General features: G+C 44.6%; 1 protein-coding gene across 1 annotated transcript in view; it reads right to left on the bottom strand.

The window, feature by feature from the left end:
- The window catches only part of LOC112074115 (microtubule cross-linking factor 1-like), a 30,649-nt gene that overhangs the window by 9,385 nt on the left and 7,660 nt on the right, over positions 1-13,604 (bottom strand). The window contains exons 2-3 of the mRNA XM_070440392.1: positions 12,106-12,623; positions 8,115-9,053 (exon numbers count right to left, since the gene is read on the bottom strand). Of these exons, the coding sequence (XP_070296493.1) occupies positions 8,115-9,053; positions 12,106-12,623 (1,457 nt within the window). The remainder of the gene's footprint in view (positions 1-8,114; positions 9,054-12,105; positions 12,624-13,604) is intronic.

The following is a 13,604-nucleotide window of genomic DNA, read 5'->3' as shown; positions in this document are numbered from 1 at the left end:
TTGCGGAAAAATGTAGTTTAAATAATAATATATCATAATATATTAATAATATATATATGCCTTCACAGATGATAGGATGGAAAGGAAGTATAGAACTGTATCATAAAGAACAGGAATATGTTGCTATGTATCTACATTTATTAGCATGTTGTCACAGGTATGTAATTCCCAGGTAATGATATTACATAACATCAAAATGACCCAGCATGCACCATGTAAGTGTACAAGAGGTTTGACCAGATTGCACAGTGAAAACAGCATTTGACCACACAATGTTGCTTTCAAGTTTTCACTCGGTTTTCGACTCAGACCGCTAAGCATGCGACCGTGTTAATGACCCAACTGGAAGATTCAGTTCGTTTGAAAACACAAGCAGACGTCACACAAGTTCCCACGACCGTGAGAAAACACGATCACACGCACACACATTGTTTATAAGAGCTGTCTTCGTCAACGAGCTTAGACAGGTTGTTAGTGTGAGAGAAGGAGGAGTGGTGAGAGAACTGTGGAGGAAGAGAGGATGAGAGGGAGAGAGGAAGAGAGAGGAGAGAGAGGAAAGAGAGGAGAGAGGGAGAGAGGAGAGAGAGGAGCGAGAGAGGGAGAGAGGAAGAGAGAGAGAGGAGAGGAAGAGAGGGCGAGAGGAAGAGAGAGAGAGGAAGATAGGAAGAGAGAGAGACAGGAGGAGAGTAACAGAGAGAGACAGGAGGAGAGGAAGAGAGGGTGAGAGGGAAGAGGGGAAGAGAGGGAGAGAGGAAGAGGGGAAGAGAGAGGGAGAGAGGAAGAGGAGAGAGAGGGAGAGGGAAGAGGGGAAGAGAGGGAGAGAGGAAGAGAGAGAGAGAGAGGGTGAGAGTGAAGAGGGGAAGAGATAAAGAGAGAGGGAGAGGGAGAGAGGAAGAGAGAGAGACAGGAGGAGAGGAACAGAGGGATAGAGGAAGAGAGAGAGGGAGAGAGGAAGMGGAAGAGAGGAGAGTAAGGAACAGTAGGAAGCAGTCTCAGACAGAGCAGAAGCCGTGTTAGAAACCGTGTTACTGGATCTTAGATAGTCTAGTAAAAGAAAGAAACTGACACACTCCCTAAAATGTTTTTGTAGACGTCCTGACAAACGTAGAGTAACCTATAGAAATAAATCAGGAAACCCTGAAGAAGACAGAGCGCCGAAACACTATTAAATATAACATTACCCATTCAATGTTTGGGAGCGTGACTTTCTTTCTTTCTATGTTAGACTTTTTATATAATATAATATACTATATATTTGATAGTCTACCATCAACCGTTGTTGTTGTCGTTGTGGTTGTGTATGGATCCAAGAGTCATCGCTCTCTGTGCCACCTCAGGGGTTTGATGCCGGTTTTCACAGCTACAAGATGGCTTTGTTTTGTTTTCAAGGTTATTTGAAATCCCCTCATCTACATTTTATATATAGTATAAATAGAAAAGTATAATATATAATATATATAACATCACCAAAACCCTTTCAGCACTGGTTCTTCTACTGCAGCACACACTCTGAGAGACGTACAGTATACAGCCAGATATGGACAGGAAACGGATGACTCTTTGGGTCACTGGAGTTGATTTGTGAATATGAATCGTTACATATTAAATACCCATATTAGACCATGCAGACATTTACACAGACAGATGTTATGATGATTATATTAACACAACTACGACACCACTGGCTCCACCGACAACGTTGACCTGTGAGGCATGCTGTGATTGGCTGATGGGGACGGGGGTGAGGTCCATGGTAACCCTGTGACCCCCGTCCGTGAGGTTATAGGTCAGAGAACCAGGAAGTAAACAAGAACTTACATCACTCAGGGACAAGCAGGGTTAGAGTCCCCAGGGAGCGGTTAATAAGACAGAGTGGTTCTAGAATCAGCAGAGGGTATAGATGAAGGAGGAAGAAAAGAGGGAGGGAGGGGAGGGAGGGGAGAGAGGGAGGTGGGGAGGGAGGGGGGGGAGGGAGGGAGAGAGGGGGGGAGGGGGGAGGGAGAGAGAGCGGAGGGGGGAGGGAGGGGGGAGAGATGGAGGAGGGAGGGAGGGAGGGAGAGCGGAGTGGAGAGCGGGGGGGGAGGAGGGAGGGGGGAGGGGGGAGGGGGGAGGGAGGGAGGGAGGGAGGGAGGGAGGGAGGGAGGGAGGGAGGGAGGGGGGAGGGAGGAGGGAGAGCGGAGGGAGAGCGGGAGGGAGGGAGATGGGAGAGCGGGGAGGGAGGGGGACGGGGATGGAGAGGGGGGAGGGAGGGGAGGAGGGAGGGAGGGAGGGAGGAGGGAGGGGGAGAGAGGGAGGGAGGGAGAGAGGGAGAGAGAGGGGAGAGAGAGAGAGAGAGATGAAGGGAGGGAGGAGGGAGGGAGAAAGAGGGAGGGAGGGAGAGAGGGGGGAGGGGGGAGTAGAGGGAGGGAGAGAGGGAGGGGAGGGAGGGAGGGAGGGAGGGGAGGGAGGAGTGAGGGAGGGAGGGAGGAGGGAGGGAGGGAGGGAGGGAGGGAGGAGGAGGGAGGGGGGAGGAGGAGACAGGAAGGGGAAAGGGACCAGGATAAAGTGGTGGATCACGGTAAGAGATGCATGTAGAGTGAATGAAGGTCAGTGACTCACAGCACAGACAGACACGCTGGAAATAGTTTACTTTCTATATTCCTATACGACGACAGAAACAGTAGTACACCTTCTGTATATATCAGCTGTCAGTAAGCTGCCTGTAGTCTTCACTGTAAATACAGAACTGGTAACCAAGTAACTATGTAGTCTTCACTGTAATACAGACTGCAGTAACCGGTATGTAGTTCCTTACTGTAAATAACGACTGCAGTAAACCAGTATGTAGGTCTTCCATGTAAATACAGACTGCAGTAAACGCAGTACTGTAAGTCCTGTACTGTAAACCAGGACTGAGTAAACCATGGTAATGTAGTCTTCACTGTAAATACGACTGCAGTAAACAAGTATGTAGTCCCTTCACTGTAATACGACTGCAGTAAACCAGTACTGTAGTCCTTCACATGTAAATACAGACTGCAGTATACCAGTACTGTCTAGTCATCAACATTTCATCTGTAAAATCATGCCAGGTAACATCAGACTGTTAGTCTTCCAGCTGTAAAATACAGGACTGCATAACCAGTACTGTAGCCTTACTTGTAAATACAGACATGGTAACCAGTACTGGTAGTCCTTCAGTGTAATACAGCATGCAGTTGTAACCAGTACTGTAGTCCTACTGTAAATAACAGACTCAGTAAATATGTAGTCCTACGTTACAGACGTGCAGTAAACCCAGTTACTGTAGTCCTCCAGCTGCAAATACAGACTCAGTAAACAGTCTGTAGTCCCTCACTTGTAAATACAGACTGCGAGTAAACCCAGTATCGTTAGTCCGTTCACTGTAAATACAGGATCTGCAGTAACCAGTACTGTAAGTGCTTCACTGTAAATAAGCTGCAGTAACCAGACTGTAGCCCTTCACTGTAAATACAGAGCTGAGTAACCAGTACTTTAGTCCCTTCACTGTGATCACAGACGCAGTAACCATATGTAGTCCTTCACTGATAAACTAGAGACTGCAGTAAACCAGTTACTGTAGTCCCTGTCATGTAATACAGACTGCAGTAACCAGATACTGTTAGTCCCTTCAGCTGTGACAGACTGCAGGTAAAACCTTCTAGATAAGCTGCAGTACAGTTGTCCTCACTTAAATACCAGACCGCAGTTAAACCAGTACTGTAAGTCCCTTCAATGTAATACAGACCGCACGTAAACAGTATGTAGTCCCTCATCTGAAATACAGACGCCAGTAAACCAGTATGTATCCTACTGAAATTACAGACCGCAGTAAACCGTACTGGTATCCCTTCACTGTAAATACATGACCGCAGTAAACATACTGTAGTCCCTTCACTGTAACATAAGACGCAGTAAACCAGTACTGTAGTCCTTCCTGTAAATATCAGACCTGAGTAAACCGTACGTAGTCCCTCAGTAAATACAGACTGCAGTTAAACCATTCGTACTTAGTCAATACGATGCCGTAAGAGTCTTCGACTGTAATAAGACTGCAAACCAAGTACTGGTAGTCCCTTCACTGTAATTACAGGACTGAGGTAAACCAGTACTGTAGTCCCTTCAACGTGTAAATACAGACTGCAGTAACCCGTACATGTGTAGTCCGTTACCTGGTAACTACATGACTGCAGGTAAGACATTACTGTTAGGTCCCTTCACTGTAAATCGACTGGATAAACCGCAGCTGTAGTCCCTGTTCATGTAATACAGACTGACAGGTACCAGTACTGTGGTGTCCTATGCATATATGCGACCACTGCTTTAGCGGAGGTGGATGGTGAATGCGAGAGAGATAATTGGTTATACCAGGGATAGGCAGATTATTAGTATTCCAGTACCCGCTGGCGTCTGGATGTACCCGTGTTCCTTCATTGTAAATACAGACTGCAGTAAACCAGTACTGTAGTCCCTCACTGTAATACAGACTGCAGTAAACCAGTACTGTAGTCCCTTCACTGTAATAACAGGACTGAGTAAACCAGTACTGTAGTCCTTCACATGTAAATACAGACTGCAGTAAACCAGTACTGTAGTCCCTTCACTGTAAATACAGACTGCAGTAAACCAGTACGTGTAAGTCCCTTCACTGTAAATACAGACGGCGTAAACCAGTACTGTAGTCCCTTCACTGTAAATACAGACTGCAGTAAACCAGTACTGTAGTCCCTTACTGTAAATACAGACTGCAGTAAAACAGTACTGTAGTCCTTCACTGTAATACAGACTGCAGTAAACCAGTACTGTAGTCCCTTCACTGTAAATACAGAGCTGCAGTAAACCAGTACTGTCGTCCCTTCACTGTAAATACAGACTGCAGTAACACGTACTGTAGTCTTCACTGTAAATACAGACTGCAGTAAACCAGTACTGTAGTCCTTCACTGTAATACAATGCAATAAACAGGTACTGTGTCCTTCACTGTAAATACAGACTACAGTAAACATACTGTAGTTCCTTGCATTGTAAATAACGCTGCAGTAACCAGTATTAGTCCCTTCGTACGTGTACTACAGAAGCAGTAACAGTTGTAGTCCTTACTGTAATAAAGACTGCAGTAAACCACTTATTAGTCCCTCCACTGTAAATACAGACTGTAGTAACAGTACTGTAGTCCCTTCACTGTAATACAGACTGCAGTAAACCAGTACTGCCTATCCCTTGCACTGTAAAAGTACTAACGATGAGTTAATCCAGTACTGTAGTGCAGTAAACCATACTGTCAGTCCCGTAAAATCTGGGGGAATAAAAGGGTCCATTCAACATTAGTTATTAAATATTTTCCAATATTTTGAATTGAACTACTTTCATCTTGCCTGGCGTCAACCCTGTCCAGTTGTAAGAATACATGGTGTTGTCATACACAATAAACGCTGATGACTAATATAAATCTATATGAACTATACTGTATATCACTCTAACACCACATCTTACCATACAGTACTCTGGTAATATACAGTCTAACAACCTAGTCCTGTAATATCCAGTCGATAATAAAATTGAAAGCAGTTTAAATATTTTTTTTGCAAATGTATGACAAATTAAAAACTGAAATACCTTATTTAATAGGTATTCAGACACTTGCTATGAGGACTCAAATTGAGCTCAGGTGCATCCTGTTCATTAATATCCTTGAGATGTTTCAACTTAATTGGAGTCCACCTGTGTGGAATTCATTGATTGACATTTTTGGAAGGCACACACCTGTCTAATAGAGTGCCCATATAAGGCTCTCCACTGCGTTCAGTTGAAGCTCGCATCGTACAAGACCATGGTGCTTGCCTACGGGCTGTGAGGGGAACGGCACCTCCGTACTTCAGGCTCTGACCCCACCACCCCAGGCCCAACACAAGGGACTTGCGTTCATACCTCTGCTGCTGCCCTCCTACCTCTAGGAAGTACAGTTCCCGCTCAGCCAGTCAAAACTGTTCGTGCTCTGGCACCCCAATGGTGGAACAAACTCCCTCACGACGCAGGTCAGCGGAGTCAATCACCACCTTCCGGAGACACCGAAACCACACTCTTTAAGGAATACCTAGGATAGGATAAAGTAATCTCTTCACACCCCCTCCCCCTTAAAAGAGTTAGATGCACTATTGTAAAGTGTTGTTCCACTGGATATCATAAGGTGAATGACACAATTTGTAAGTCGCTCTGGATAAGAGCGTCTGCTAAATGACTTAATGTAAGTGTAATGTCCACACAGTTGACAGTGCATGTCAGAGCAAAACCAAGCCATGAGGTCGAAGGAATTGTCTGTAGCGCTCCGAGACATATTGGGTCGAGGCTCAGAATGGGGGAAGGATACCGAAAAATGTCTAAGCATTGAAAGTTCCCAATAACACAGTGGCTCCATCATTCTTAAATGGAAGAAGTTTGGAACCACAAGACTCTTCCTAGAGCTGGCTGCCCGGCAAACTGAGCAATCGGGAAAAAGGGCTTGGTCAGGGAGGTGACAAGAACCTGATTGTCACTTGACAGAGCTCCAGAGTTCTCTGTGGAGATGGAGAACCTTCCAGAAGGACAACCATCTCTGCAGGCACTCCACAATCAGGCCTTTATGGTAGAGTGGCCAGACGCAAGCACTTCTTCAAGTACAAGAGGGCCATGAAAAGGCCGCCGCTTGGAGTTTGCCAAAAGGCACCTAAAGGACTCTCAGACCATGAGAAACAAGATTCTCTGGTCTGAAGAACCTAAGATTGAACAGAGAAGAAAATGTGAAAAACTCCCCAAATACAGGTGAAGACAAGAAGACATTATGTGGTATTGTGTATAGATTGATGAGGGGGAAATTGTTTTTTAATCCATTTTAGACTAGGGTCTGAATACTTTCCAAATGCACTGTAAGTGCCTTTGAACGGGGTATGGTAGTAGGTGCAACTCAATATTAGGAAGGTGTTCTTAATGTTTTGTACACTCAGTGTACACTCGGAAATAGAACGTAGTAATGTTTTCATTCACTACAGTATTATCATAATGCTATACAGCTTTTAACCTACTTTTTTGCTCAGATCCTTTCTAATGGTCTACTGATACTGGAATCAATTTCAACCAAAATGTTATATTCATGTTTTTCAACACATTGCTTGGGGCAAGATCCCCCTTAGTGAAGTTGACAACAGTAGCCGGTCTCCAGGGATACGGCTAATTCCACCTAGCTTCCTTTTCCTCTAAAAAAACCCCTGCTACGTTAGGTTAGGAACAGACAGTCAGGGTTTGAAACCCCCAGTACTATCGGGTCAGCGCTACTCCCAATGGTCACGGCAATACTAACAGTGTCCAACTGAATGGGTGGTGAGTGGAGACTGAGGCAGAGTGATAGGAGTCAAAAGGAGTCAGATAAGCCCTTTCCAGTATAGAGAAGAAACAAAGAAGCACAATAGTGTATACTGAACTAGGGGAAAATACAGTAGAATACAGTAAAATACAATAGAATGCAGTAAAATACTGTAGAATACAATATAATACAGTAATATACTGTAGAATATAATAGAATACAGTAAAATACTGTAGAATACAATAGAATGCAGTAAAATACTGTAGAATACAATATAATACAGTAATATACTGTAGAATACAATAGAATACAGTAAAATACCGTATGTGGAAAAAAGTAATTAAATATGAAACATTACTATAGTGTCAGTCAATGCTTTTTGATCTGACAAGAAAACACCTGCACGTAGTTATATGATTCTTTTATGATTATTTCCTAAATTGGGTTTATTTTGGTTTCAATATTGGTTGTCTGGGTCTGTAGCCCAATGGGTGGGCTAATAAACTAACAACAAATATAAACAACCAATCCAGTTAGTAGAGTGTTAGTATTTAGACAAAAACACCAGCATTGAGGTATAAACATGTAAATAACAACACATTTTAAACGTTAATTTAAAAAAATCCTAGTTAGTGTTTATGTAGGTTTKAATTATTATGTATTTCTAGGACTCTAGGAAAGAACATGCCCAACAGGTGACCAACAGGTGACCGACAGGTGACCTAAAAGCGAGCCTAATAAACACTAAGCGGTAAACGCAGTAGGTGTTATTATTTACCTCCAAACATCCCGACTGGTTCATGTCTCCCTCCGCCTGTCGCCCCTCTCTCGTGTAGCCTCCCTGTCCCTGGGCTGAGGACCCACCAGTCCCTCCAGACCCCAGCCTCTTCTCCTCCCTGAAGCTCTGCTCCAACAGCTTCTTGTTCAGCAGACGGGCTGCGTTCTCTGCCAGGGTGTATCCAGGCGGGGCAGACAGGTCCTGGCGTATACTGAGCACCTCTGGTGTCCTCTCCCCCCCTGTTCCCCACGGCCCTCCCTGGGCCTCTACTATCAGCTGCACCGGGCTGGGAGAACGCCCGCGGACATTCCTCAGAAACTCCTGGACAGCTCCAAGGTATCTTGGGTCTTTAGGGTCTGAGGGGGGTAGACTGGGACCACCGGGTCCACCAGGAGGTGAGGGGTCAAGGGGAGCGGTKCGGGTGCGGCTGGGGGACTTGGTGAATTTACACTGCGGGGGTTCGTAGGCCACGGGGCTGTGGTCTATGATGTTGAAGAGACAAGACAGGCCGTCGTTGATGGTGGTGTGGACCGGAGAATCCCTGGTGGTGGTGGAGCGAGCCCAGGCCGACTCAGAGGCACCCTTCTGGGGGGTGGTAGGGGTAGGGGCCCTGGGGCCGGCCGTGGAGCTTGAGGCCCCACCTGGGAGGTCAGCCTTCGATGATGTCGACAGCTTCCTCTGGAGCTTAGGAGAGCCGTACTTAGGAGAACAACATGGACGCTCGAACTTGGACTGGACCACGGGAAGATACTGTATCTTACGGATGTTTCTGGAGGGGGAGGAGATGGGTGTAGAGCTGCCTCCTTTAGGGGTGAGGCAGCGGTGGGGGGAGCTGGTGAGGGTGCGGAGGATGTCTGTTTGTAAGCCCACGCTGATGGTCTGAGTGGTCTGGGTTCCGCGAGTGGTGTAACCATTTGTCTGACACGCCGTATCTCGGAGCTGTGAGTAAATTAACAGACAAGTGAAAAGTCTAAGTGACATGCGCAGGTGAGGAGAGGATCCCAAAAGCTTAAACAGTACACTATAGAAACTGAAAGACAGTACACCTATAGAAACCTGAAAGACAGTATACTATAGAAACCTGAAGACAGTATACTATAGAAACCTGAAGACAGATACTATAGAACTGAAAGACAGTTACTATAGATGAAGACAGTACACTATAGAAACCTGAAAGACAGTATATATTAGAAACCTGAAAGACAGTATAACTATAGAAACCTGAAAGACAGTATACTATAGAAACCTGAAGACAGTATACTATAGAAACCTGAAAGACAGTATACTATAGAAACCTGAAGACAGTATACTATAGAAACCTGAAAGACAGTATACTATAGAACCTGAAAGACAGTATCTATAGAAACCTGAAAGACAGTATACTATAGAAACCTGAAAGACAGTATACTATAGAAACCTGAAAGACAGTATACTGTAGAAACTTCACAAAGATGAAAAATTAGACAACAGACTAGATGGATGAACAACAGACTAGATGGAGACAACAGACTAGTGGATGAACAACAGACTAGATGGATGAACAACAGACTAGATGGATGAACAACAGACTAGATGGATGAAACAGACAGATGGATGAACAACAGACTAGATGGATGAACAACAGACTAGATGGATGACAACAGACTAGATGGATGAACAACAGATAGATGGATGAAACAGACTAGATGGATGACAGCAGACTAGATGGATGAACAACAGACTAGATGGATGAACACAGACTAGATGGATGAACAACAGACTAGATGGATGAACAACAGACTAGATGGATGACAACAGACTAGATGGATGAACAACAGACTAGATGGATGAACAACAGACTAGATGGATGAACAACAGACTAGATGGATGAAACAGACTAGATGATGAACACAGACTAGATGGATGAACAACAGACTGATGGTGAACACAGACTAGATGGATGAACAACAGACTAGATGGATGAACAGCAGACTAGATGGATGAACAAACAGACTAGATGGATGAACAACAGACTAGATGGGATGAACAACAGACTAGATGGATGAACAACAGACTAGATGGATGAACAGCAGACTAGATGGATGAACAGCAGACTAGATGGCATGGAACAGACAGACTAGATGGATGAACAGCAGACTAGATGGAACATGAACACAGACTAGATGGATGAACAGCAGACTAGATGGATGACAGCAGACTAGATGGATGAACGCACTAGATGGTGAACAGCATGAACATGAAACAGACTAGATGGATGAACAACAGACAGACTAGATGGAATGAAACAACAGACTAGATGGATGAACAACAGACTAGATGGATGAACACAGACTAGTGGATGACAACAGCTAGATGGCATGAACAGACTAGAATGGATGAACAACAGACCCTAGATGGATGACAGCAGACTAGATGGATGAACAACAGACTAAGATGGATGAACAACAGACTAGATGGATGACAGCAGACTAGATGGATGAACGCAGCTAGATGGCATGAAACAGACTGATGGATGAACAACAGACTAGATGATGAACAGCGACTAGATGGATGAACAGCAGACTAGGATGAAACGACAGTGATGAACAACAGACTAGATGGATGAACAGCAGACTAGATGGATGAACAGCAGACTAGATGGATGAACAACAGACTAGATGGATGAACAACAGACTAGATGGTGAAACACAGACTAGATGGATGAACAACAGACTAGATGGATGAAAACAGACACAGATGTGAACAGCAGACTAGATGGATGAACAACAGACTAGATGGATGAACAACAGACTAGATGGATGAACAACAGACTAGATGGATGAACCACAGACAGATGGGATGAACAGCAGACTAATGGATGAACAGCGACTAGATGGATGAACAGCAGCTACAGCATGAAGCAGACTAGATGGATGACAGCAAGCTAGATGGATGAACAGCAGACAGATGGATGAACAGCAGACTAGATGGATGAACAGAGATAGATGGTGAACAGCGACTAGATGGCATGAACAACAGACTAGATGGATGACACAGACAACAGGACTAGATGGATGAACAACAGACTAGATGGTGAACAACGACTAGATGGATGAACAACAGACTAGATGGATGAACAGCAGACTAGATGGATGAACAACAGACTAGATGGATGAACAGCAGACTAGATGGATGAACAACAGACTAAATGGATGAACAACAGACTAGATGGATGAACAGCAGATAGATGGTGAACAGCAGACTAGATGGATGAACAACAGACTACGATGGGATGAACAACAGACTAGATGGATGAACAGCAGATAGAATGGATGAACAGCAGACTAGATGGATGAACACAGACTAGATGGATGAACAAACAGACTAGATGGATGAACAGCAGACTAGATGGATAAGCAGTAATGATGAACAACAGCTAGTGATGACAGCAGACTAGATGGATGAACAGCAGACTAGATGGATGAACAAAACGGACTAGATGGATGAACAACAGACTAGATGGATGAACAACAGACTAGATGGATGAACAACAGACTAGATGGATGAACAGCAGACTAGATGGATGAACAGCAGATAGATGGGATGAACAACAGACTAGATGGATGAACAGCTAGCAACAGACTAGATGGATGAACAACAGACTAGATGGATGAACAGCGACTAGATGATGAACAACAGACTAGATGGATGAACAACAGACTAGATGGATGAACAGCAGACAGATGGATGAACACAGACTAGATGGAGTGAACAAACAGACTAGATGGTGAACACAGACTAGATGGATAACAAACAGACTAGATGGATGAACAACAGACTAGATGGATGACACAGACTAGATGGATGAACAACAGACTAGATGGCATGAAAACAACAGACTACGATGTGCATGAACAACAGACTAGATGGATGAACAACAGACTAGATGGATGAACAACAGACTAGATGGATGAACAGCTAGGCAACAACAACAGATACAACGTCAACAGACCTGTCTGTGTTGCTCCAGGTGGTCCGAGGTGCCCGAGCGGTAGTTCCTTACGGAGAAGGCCACCTCCTTCATGTCATCACTGAGGTTCCGTGACAGCTGCAGCTCCAGAGACGAGGCGTACCCCACCGTGGGGATGGGACCCCCCACAGAGGGACCCCGTAGTCCCCCCCCACCCTCTAATAACTCCTTATGACAGAAAGGAGGCCACCTACCATCACCAAACACCTCGTCTGGACCTCCTACCCCCCCAATCCCGGAGGCACCCCCTACCTCACCAACACCCCCACCCCCTTGCCCCAAGGTTCCTTTGGGGTACAGGTAGTCTTGATCGGAGGGCCCGGGGGATCGGGTGGGGCTGTGGGAGACGTGGACCCCTGCTCCCCCTCCTATGTTACCCTCGTTGCCCCTGAGTGGGGAGCGCTGATGATGGGGTGGGCAGGGGGGCTCGTGGCTGGATTGGGTGTTAGTGGTCAAAGTCACGCTGGTGGTTAGGGACCACGAGGCCGGCTGGAACGGTTCTGGAAGTCAGAGAGAGAATGTGGAACGATTAGAACTACAATTCTAACTAATACCGCTATGGAACGTATTCTAGAACAGCCAATATCCCTCCCCTAAAAACACAGCTCTCTGGAACAATCCTTGGATAGCTTCTTTTTATTTTTTTAATTCTAAAATAAATGTATTCCTATGACTGAATTAAAAAGGAATGACTTAATGTAGATCATTTCTAAGGACATGCAACTTAAAATGTTTCGTAACAAGACATTTTGATTTTAAATATTTTTTTGACATCAGAGTAATCTTGAGGAAACTTTATATGAGTCAGAAAATTATACTAGAAAAAAAATATAAAACTACTGGAACCAAGACTTAAAATTAACTGATATTGGCACAAGATGGAAGGAATGTTGGAACATAACTAACTGAATTACAAGTTAATGAAAATCTAAGCTTAATTCAGTATAAACTAATGTATAGAATTTATTATACAAGAGATACAATTCCCAAATTCTACAGCCCACTGCAGAGTCATGTCTTCAGTGTAAAACTAACAATGACTCAATAATTCATGCCTTCTGGGAATGTTATGACGTCATAAAGTTATGGGCGGAGTTAGAAAGCTGTCTGTCAGAAGTATTACAACGTAAATGTACTTTTTAAATCAGTTTCTCTGCATATTTCTCGACATGACATACGAGGGTGAGATACCTGATGGGTCGGACGATACTTCTATCGTCAATCATCTTGAAAAAAAAAACGTAGACTYAAAAAAATAATGGAAATCAACCAATCCGCCGTTGTTAAGACAACGGAAAGGTAAAATGCTTTATTACCTAAATGAATGAAAGTGCTTGGGCCACGTAGAGAAACAAAATGGTGCAGTTTGAGGCCATGAGGTGGAGAGTGATGCGGGCGCTGGAGATGGGCTGTCTCTTATACACATCTAGATGTGTATAAGAGACAGCAACAGACCTGTCTGTGTTGCTCCAGGTGGTCCG

The sequence above is a fragment of the Salvelinus sp. IW2-2015 genome, unplaced genomic scaffold (genome assembly GCF_002910315.2).
Source record: "Salvelinus sp. IW2-2015 unplaced genomic scaffold, ASM291031v2 Un_scaffold2502, whole genome shotgun sequence".
Taxonomy (NCBI): Eukaryota; Metazoa; Chordata; class Actinopteri; order Salmoniformes; family Salmonidae; genus Salvelinus; species Salvelinus sp. IW2-2015.
This window is presented reverse-complemented; position numbering and strand designations above follow the sequence as displayed.